Genomic DNA, 8,232 nt, shown 5'->3' with positions numbered 1-8,232 from the left:
TGACATAACACACATAACATAGTCCACACAAGTATACCAATGTTTGGTTAGAGAATAAGACCTCGTCCTTTTCCTTTTGCTTATGCTTAGCGGCCAAAATTTAAAATTATAATCTTGAATTTAGAGCTGATTTTGAGGTTTTTTCGTCGAATTTTATTTTTTAGCCTTTGTTTTTAAATTGCTATAAGAACACATATATAAATATTTTATTTATGAATTATTTTTTATTTGTAAATATGTCGTTTAGTATGATATGTGAGCCCATGGAGCACCAATATGTGGCCTTCCAAAATTAAAATAAGCAACCAAACATTGCGACATGGCTAACGTATAATGTGTGATCATGTAGCAATATGTGGCACTCAACAAGATAGGCCGGTAGGATTACTTGTTGGGATGGATCGTCTCCTTTTTTTGGGTCCTTGGGGATGACGCGTTCTCAGATTACATACAACTCCAAGTTCCAATCAATATCTTAAAGAAAAGAAAAAGGAGGAAGAAGTGTTCAAACCGAAGCAAAACGGGAAGGAAAACCAACCAAATCCAAGAAGCTGCTTCTATGGCGACGGCGGCGGATGGCGTGGCGGTAGCGAGGCAAGCGGAGCTCCGGCGGATCGAGGGCAACTCCTGCTTCAACAAGGCCCGCCTCGGCGCCGCCATCGACTGCTACACCGAGGCAACCTCCCTCTTTCCCCTCCCCCTCCCCAATCCCTAGCTCCCCCTTTCCCTTTCCTTTTTCAATCTTTGGCAACCGATATGATTAACTCCACGATCTCCAGGCTATCGCTCTTTGCCCCGACGTCGCCGTCTACTGGCTCAACCGGGGCCTCTGCCATTTCAAGCGCAAGTATTTCTCTCCCTTGTTTCTTCCCCTCCCTCACTATCTCTTTCTTGGGGGAAAAAAACTTGATTCTTTTTTAATGTGATACAGGGAATGGGCTAAGGTCGAAGAGGATAGCAGGAGAGCTCTTGCCCTTGATGACACTCTGGTCAAGGTAACATCATCTCAATGTCCCTTGTTCATACATAAATCAAGTGATTGTTACAGGTCTTCAACTTTGGTCCAGGGTCACTATTTGCTGGGATGTGCCATGCTTGAGAAGGAACAATGTGCTCTTGCTATCAAGGAATTCAACAAGGTTTGTTATTATACTTCTATGGCCCTTGTAAGTTTGCTTCAGCTTCTTCTGAATCATATCCTGAGCTCTTCACCATGTTATTGTTTAGGACAAATCTTAACATAAACAAAGAATTTTGGAATTGAGAAATAGCTTAAATGACTTTGTTTCCCTTCATTTTACTACATTGGAAAAGATGGCTCATTTATTTGTGAAAGGGGTAGAATTTTTTTGGCTAGGGCAATCATGGAAGAGAAGATGAAAAAAAAAAAGCCTAAAGTGACTTGCATTTACAAAAGGCTTGAGAAGACTAATACTACTTACATTTGGAATCGAAGGGGATATTTACTAATGAATGCTAATGTTGTGTCTTCACGCACCTACATATTGATATTTTGTTGCTACATTCATGTTGAAATGGGATGTTGATCTCTTGCCATGCTATTGCTAATACCATGCTTATGTTATCATGTAAAACAGGCTTTGGATCTTCTTAAGTCTTCGAATTTGGGGGACAAAATGGCGGAGGACATTTGGCAGGTTCTTGCGAAGGCAAAATACCAAGATTGGGAAATACACTCCACTAAGAGAGTTTGGAAGATGCAAAGTTTAAAGTATGTTATACATGAAAAATAATTGCAATAATAATGTTCCATAATTGTGTTGCAGATTAACTGTAGTGTGAATCTTGGGTATTGGTGGCCAATTTACTCCTATAACAACCTGGACACTCCCTTTATTATCTAAAATTTGTGATGCTTTAAACTTTCTAACACCACTGTGTCACATGGACAATTAGGGAAGCATGTGAAAATGCTTTGCAGGAGCACCACTTTCTTAGTGGCACACTTGTGGGAGATGGCTCAACCAATGAGTATACAGACCAACTGAAATTGTTATCAGAAGTCTTCACCAAAGCTACAATCGACGATACACCAACAGATGTAATATTATTATCTATGTTATCTCATGTTCAACATCTTTGTGCTAGCATATTTTTTTTCTCTGTGATCTTAGGCTGTTGCTACCTGAAAATCTAGGTGCCTGACTACCTTTGCTGCCAAATAACCTTTGAGATTTTTAGAGATCCAGTGATCACACCCAGTGGTATAACGTATGAGAGGTCCATAATCCTTGAACATCTTTGCAAGGTACACCTCCCTTGCTAATTTGCTATCTGTTTTTCAGAAGGTTTTTGGCTCTGCATATCTTTAGATGTTGTTGCTAATATTTCACTAGAAGGACCATGTATTAGCTGGCTACATCTACAAATAATGTCTCCAACAGATGAAATACTTGATTGTATAATTAAAAAGAATAAGTCAAAATCGAACTAGTTTTTTTTTTTTTGAAAGGAACACAGCAGGGAGGCCCAAAAAAATCGAACTAGTGGAATATTTGAATCAGCACAATGCTGCAATATTTAAATATGAAACTGCTGTAGTTCATATATTGGGTGGATTATGTGTCAATGATCTAATTTAAGCTATAGTAGGATTCAATCTAAACACAAACTATAATTTAAATTGAAATTAAATGAGAATAGTGTGCTCAGTCACTGCAATCTTCCTTTTGGGTTTTAGGTGGGCAATTTCGACCCAGTGACACGAGAGCCTCTGAAAGAGCATCAATTGGTTCCTAACCTGGCTATAAAGGAAGCAGTCCAAGCCTACCTCAAGAATCACAGTTGGGCCTACAAGTTGAACTGATGATGTTGCTCTGTAGTTGCTTAGTGCTAACAACAGGTGTTGATAAAATGTTGGGTTGTCAAGGGGGAATTCTTTGCTTTTCTGATGTAATGTATAAGCAAGTTCATTCGTGCCCTCATGGAATTGATTGATTCTTGGGCAACTTCTGACGAACCTTGGACAATTGTACATAAAACATCATAGCAGAACCTTGGACGGTTTCAGACATACCGTGCCAAAATGACAATTCTCAGTGACAAATTATTCTTTTGTTCGGTAATTCACTGTTACAGCAACCAGCGAATTTAACATGCGTGATACTAGTAAATACCATTTGCAACTGATGAATAATATGAATTGAATACTTCACTAGTACATGTTTTGTTTCTCCCTTGTCAATAGCAAACATGTAGGTTGTATGTTATTTTGGGTTCGGATTGCCTCTCTGTTACCCGAAGGATTCAATGGCCAGAATGGGATATCTGAAGAGTAGGCTGTCTGGTGAGTGACATCAGGAAGATCAGTGTCGCTTGTACTTTCAGAGCAAGACTAATAATACAGCCGACCTGTTGGCTATAAAGTTCTTTATAGTCTTCTTTCAGCCTGTCTATATAATAGTTACTCCATCCGTTTCACAATAGCATTTTCCACATTCATATTGATGTTAATGAATCTAGACATATATATCTATTTAGATTCATTAACATCAATATGAATATGGAAAATGTTAGAATAACTTACATTGTGAAATGGAGGAAGTAGTTATTTACAATTAATACAGGGCCCACTTATCTCTCTCACAGAGTTTATTGGTTCTTGTGTCTAAACCGGCTGTAAGTTTACAGCCCGCTTCTCCTCTCTCTCCACCACCTCAGCATTTAGCCGGCTTATAGCCTACTATTATACTTGCTCTTATGGATGTTAATCGCTTGTACTTGGTGGCACGCACTTTAGTTCGTCTGTCTCAGCCTAAGAGCAAGTATAATAATGAGCTATAAGTGTACTATAAGCTTATGTGGAGGAGAGAGGTAGCAAAAAAACAAGGGTGTTGGTTCTCATGCAAGAGCTAGCTTAACACAATCTCCAAGACAAATACATTAAATGTATAAGTGAGAGATAGAGAGCGGAGAAGAAAATTGTAGCCAACCTTATAGCTAATTATTATATATATTGACTTTAAGATGAACTAATAGTAGGAAGTGAGCTATACTATTATCATGCTCTAATGGTTATCTACTGTCACTCGGGAGTTTATTCGTGAGATCCTCTGTATTGATGCTACTTAATCAATTAAGTGCCATCGTTATCTTTTTTTTTGTTAAAAAAAAGTGTGCAAACATGTAGGAGCCCTATTGGTTACTCATATGTAAAAAGAATAAATTAAAGTTAAAATTTGAATTTTAAAACTCAATTTTAAATTTTATTTTAAGATTTTTCAATATAGTATTTACTTTTAAATAGCTAAGAACACATGAATAAAAGTTTTATTTTTTAATCGCTAATAAACTGTTACGACTTATAATAAGTTTTGGCATAACGGTGGGGCATGTAAAAATAACTGGGCTGCCATGTAAAAAAACAAAATCTTGGGACCCAATTCAATACAGTAAAAAAAAAAAAAGGAAAGAGAGAAGGAGGGATTGAGGCAGAAATTATGCCGTTCTCCAGGGAGCAATATATAAAACCCGAATCTTAAAGACACGAACCAACCAACGAATAAAACCCTAATCAGAAAGAGAAGCTTTGCTCGTCTCCTTCCTTCCGCCGCCGCCGAAGCAGAAGAGGAAGAAGAGAGAAGAAAGAAGCATTGGCGATGGCTGCGGCGGAGGGCCCCGTTCTCCTCTTCCCCTCTACCTCGTCGACGTCCGCCCGGGTGGAGGCGGTCGTCGTGTTCAACATCTGCGACAGCTACGTGCGCCGCCCCGACCAGGCGGAGCGCGTCATCGGCACCCTCCTCGGCTCCGTCCTCCCCGACGGCACCGTCCATGTCCGCAACTCCTACGTCGTCCCCCACAACGAGTCCCCCGACCAGGTAAACTATAAATATCTCTCTTCTCCTTCCGCCCGGCATCATCAGATCTAGGGTTTTACTTCTTCTTCCATTGATTCCCTGAACTTGCCTTTCTAATGTTAAGGTTGCTCTCGACATCGAGTACCACCACAACATGTATGCGTCGCACCACAAGGTCAACCCCAAGGAAGTCATTGTTGGATGGTAAACCCTCTTCTTTTCTTCTATTCTCCTATTCTCCCCTCATTGGTGATGATGTACCACTATGATATTGCTTCTGTCCCTGCTAGTAGTTAGTACAACATTAAGAGTGAACTAGTTTGAGTGGATTAACTTGTCCAATCATGCTCAATACACACACACAGCACATCTAAATCTCACTGGTTCTGTTAGGTTTGATATCAGCTAGAACAATCGCAATGATTTCCCTGTTACTCATGATTATGTCCTGTTTTTACCTAGTGCTGTGCGACAATTAACAGTACCCACAATGCAAACTTAGAGTTGCTGTTATAACTGTAATTTGTTTTCTTTCAGAGTAGGAAAGAAACATTTCAAAAAATGAATGAGCAGTAATACAGTACATCTGTATGCAGGTTCTCGACTGGCTTCGGTGTTTCTGGGGGAAGTACGCTTATCCATGATTTTTACTCAAGAGAAGTACAGAGCCCCATTCATCTCACTGTTGACACTGGGTTCACAAGGGGCGATGCTTCAATCAAAGCCTATATCTCATCCAACCTGTCTCTTGGAGATAGGCACCTTGCTGCGCAGTTCCAAGAGATTCCCCTTGATCTGAGGATGCTTGAAGCAGGAAAAGTTGGATGTATGTCTCACATTCATCATTGCTGACCCATATTTTTTCCCCATTAACCTGAAAGTTTACTCTACACAATTTATATGTTATACAGTAAGATCTTAAGTTCTTAGGATGAGAGGTATACAACATTGAATTAACAGGTTTATATGTTATCACTAGAAATCTATATGGGGCCTCCAAAACCTGAAGCAAAAAAAAAAAAAGTCTTCTTTTGGCAGCTTTGAAATCCTTATGGCTTGAATATTTATAATTTCCTTTTGTTTTAGTTATCCAAATACTGGAGGGCATTAATATTGTGGAACATTTATTTCCTGTTGGAGGAAAACTATTCTGTGTTTTTGCATTTGTCTTGGTTGTACATTCATTTATTTCGTGTTGGTCATTATTATTGCTTTTGTGACAGTTGACATCCTGAAATCTACAATTGTGGAGAAGCTCCCCAATGATCTGGAAGGAATGGAATCCTCCATGGAAAAGCTGTATGTCCTTATTGACGAGATCTACAAATATGTTGATGATGTCGTGGTAAGAACCTTTTGGGGCAAAATTCTCTTATTTCTTATGTAGTGCAGTGTTAAAAAGGCTTTTTCCACCCCTATGTAGGAGGGGCGTGTAGCACCGGACAATAAAATTGGGAGATTCATCTCTGATGCTGTTGCTTCAATGCCAAAATTGTCACCAGCTGCTTTTGACAAGCTTTTCAATGACAGGATTCAGGTTAGTGCTTTAGCTTGTCGGTATGTGAGTAAATGAATATCATTTTCAATTTTCTTGTACATAATCATTGCACCATTTGGTGATGCAGGATAATCTTGCACTGGTGTACCTGTCAAGCATCACAAGGACACAGATTAGCATAGCCGAGAAGTTGAACACCGCCGCCCAAATCCTGTAATTTCCATGTAGTTGGAGCATCTGGGAGTCTGACTTAAAATGCTGTTTTGTTTGTTTTTCATTCGCACGACTGAAAAATTGGGATATGTTGGCAGAGTATGCATTTTTGTACTTGTTATCTGAGGCCTAAAGAAAAGAAACCATCATGTTTCAGATGATAATGTTTGTGTTGGAGGTTGGGTGCACACTCTTGGATTAGTATTTCGATGTAGTTTAAATATTTGTGTTAGCGCTCTTGCTTGATTTCCTCGAGGAGCACTTTTGGAAGGTGCGGTCAATTTTATTGTGCCTTCATTTTGAGGCAGAGATAGACCACCCAGATCATCATTATATATCCCGGCGAATTTGGGCTATCTTTTGGGAGTCACCTGTAGTTAAGTTGTACTCCCACTGTTCTAAAACAACTCAACTTAGAATGAGATGTGACTGTCCAGATAGAGTCACATCCCATCCTAGGTTGAGTTATTTTGTGACAGAGGGAGTAAATATGAAATGGAGTTTGTGAAATAAGGCATCATTCAATAACCTATGAATTGTTGGGAGAGAGGTAGTATAAATATTTGTTCTCCACCAAATTAGAAATGGAGTATGCTGAACACAGTTCAGTTGTATACATTTCTTATCCACTCCACTTCCCTCTAAAGTACCAATCAAAGCTCATCCAAAAATAACACAGGCTGTGTTTAATTCCATTCAAACTTTCAAAAATTCCATGACATCAAATGTTTGAAGACATGCATAGAGCATTAAATGTGAACGAAAAAAACCAATTGCACAGTTTGCATGTAAATTACGAGACGAATCTTTTGAGCCTAATTACGCTATGATTTGACGATATGGTGCTACATTAAATATTTACTAATGACGGATTAATGTTTACAGGTGGAATCTGCAATTTGTTTTGTTATTACTCTATGTTTAATATTTTAAATATGCGTTCGTATATGTAAAAGTTTTGGAAAATTTTGGAGGAGTAACTAAACATGACCAAAATCCCAATCAAAGCACTAGTACTTGGTAGTGATATTTTATAAAGATTTTGTAATCCCATGTGGTTCAATTAAAGATAGATCGTATTCTCAATCAGCAAGCTCGATTATTGGTGGTGAATGGCAGGGCGCAAGCGGAGGTCCACAGAGGCACTCGTTGTGCTGCAGGCTGTACACGTACGTCGCCGTCGAAGCTCGCCACGCCCGTCGGCACCTCGCCGCAGAGGCTGACGTTGAACACCTGCAGCCTGCTCAGCTTCGTCGCCGTAGATGATGCATGTTGTGGCTCACGTCCACGGTGACCACCTGCTCCGGCAGCTCCAACTCCAACTCCAACGCGTTGCGCGACACGTCGATGGCCTGCGCGGCCTTCCCTCGCCCGATCGAACAGCGCCGCCGGTGAGCTGACAGGTCGATGCGCGCCAAGTTGACGGCGGCGAACTCCGCCGGGATGCTGATGCTCCCGGAGAGGTGGTTGCCGCCCTGTCGCTGGGGTGGCATTGCTTCGAGGAGAGTGGAGAGCATGAGGAGGAGCATCTTATTCTTAGCAAGCAGCATTTCCATTTCCATGGCCATGGGACTGGCTATATATTCATGGGGCTAGCTAATCTGATCGAATTATTGAGTTTGGTTAGGAGGATTAGCACTGTCATTGGAAATTAATTTGCAAAAGATCAACCAAAGCACAAGTGAGGAGGTCAAAATTGAAGTC

At 40.2% G+C, this 8,232-nt stretch overlaps 3 protein-coding genes across 4 annotated transcripts; 2 read left to right on the top strand and 1 right to left on the bottom strand.

Moving 5' to 3' along the window:
• The first annotated feature begins 373 nt into the window (after window positions 1–373).
• LOC127772746 (E3 ubiquitin-protein ligase CHIP-like) lies at window positions 374–3,086 on the top strand. Of its 2 annotated transcripts, XM_052298707.1 has the most exons (8): window positions 381–676; window positions 780–847; window positions 932–995; window positions 1,068–1,166; window positions 1,599–1,732; window positions 1,918–2,062; window positions 2,159–2,269; window positions 2,702–3,086. In XM_052298707.1, exons 1-8 carry the CDS (start codon window positions 560–562, stop codon window positions 2,825–2,827), a joined length of 864 nt encoding a protein of 287 aa, XP_052154667.1. In that variant the 5' UTR covers window positions 381–559; the 3' UTR covers window positions 2,828–3,086. The 2 variants fall into 2 exon arrangements, with proteins under 2 accessions (XP_052154668.1, XP_052154667.1); XM_052298708.1 differs by lacking the exon at window positions 2,159–2,269 and having other exon boundaries at window positions 374–676.
• A 1,437-nt stretch (window positions 3,087–4,523) lies between these two features.
• On the top strand, window positions 4,524–6,716 carry LOC127772634 (eukaryotic translation initiation factor 3 subunit F). Its single transcript, XM_052298586.1, has 6 exons — window positions 4,524–4,838; window positions 4,942–5,021; window positions 5,414–5,643; window positions 6,041–6,162; window positions 6,241–6,354; window positions 6,443–6,716. Exons 1-6 carry the CDS (start codon window positions 4,620–4,622, stop codon window positions 6,530–6,532), a joined length of 855 nt encoding a protein of 284 aa, XP_052154546.1. The 5' UTR covers window positions 4,524–4,619; the 3' UTR covers window positions 6,533–6,716.
• A 1,056-nt stretch (window positions 6,717–7,772) lies between these two features.
• On the bottom strand, window positions 7,773–8,096 carry LOC127773346 (uncharacterized). The gene has a single exon (XM_052299411.1). It carries the CDS (start codon window positions 8,094–8,096, stop codon window positions 7,773–7,775), a length of 324 nt encoding a protein of 107 aa, XP_052155371.1.
• Between the last annotated feature and the right edge of the window lie 136 nt (window positions 8,097–8,232).

The sequence above is a fragment of the Oryza glaberrima genome, chromosome 5, assembly GCF_000147395.1.
Source record: "Oryza glaberrima chromosome 5, OglaRS2, whole genome shotgun sequence".
NCBI lineage: Eukaryota > Viridiplantae > Streptophyta > Magnoliopsida > Poales > Poaceae > Oryza > Oryza glaberrima.
The sequence above is the reverse complement of the archived record's forward strand: the minus strand, read 5'-3'. Positions and strand labels throughout refer to the sequence as shown.

Excerpts from the sequence above, each read along its gene's own strand:
- LOC127772746 (XM_052298707.1), top strand. The coding sequence starts at position 560 with ATGGCGACGGCGGCGGATGGCGTGGCGGTAGCGAGGCAAGCGGAGCTC. Across the intron at positions 848-931 it reads CTCTGCCATTTCAAGCGCAA|GGAATGGGCTAAGGTCGAAG; the intron begins GTATTTCTCTCC and ends AATGTGATACAG. Across the intron at positions 1,733-1,917 it reads TGGAAGATGCAAAGTTTAAA|GGAAGCATGTGAAAATGCTT; the intron begins GTATGTTATACA and ends ATGGACAATTAG.
- LOC127772634 (XM_052298586.1), top strand. The coding sequence starts at position 4,620 with ATGGCTGCGGCGGAGGGCCCCGTTCTCCTCTTCCCCTCTACCTCGTCG. Across the intron at positions 5,022-5,413 it reads AAGGAAGTCATTGTTGGATG|GTTCTCGACTGGCTTCGGTG; the intron begins GTAAACCCTCTT and ends ATCTGTATGCAG. Across the intron at positions 5,644-6,040 it reads TGAAGCAGGAAAAGTTGGAT|TTGACATCCTGAAATCTACA; the intron begins GTATGTCTCACA and ends CTTTTGTGACAG.
- LOC127773346 (XM_052299411.1), bottom strand. The coding sequence starts at position 8,096 with ATGGCCATGGAAATGGAAATGCTGCTTGCTAAGAATAAGATGCTCCTC.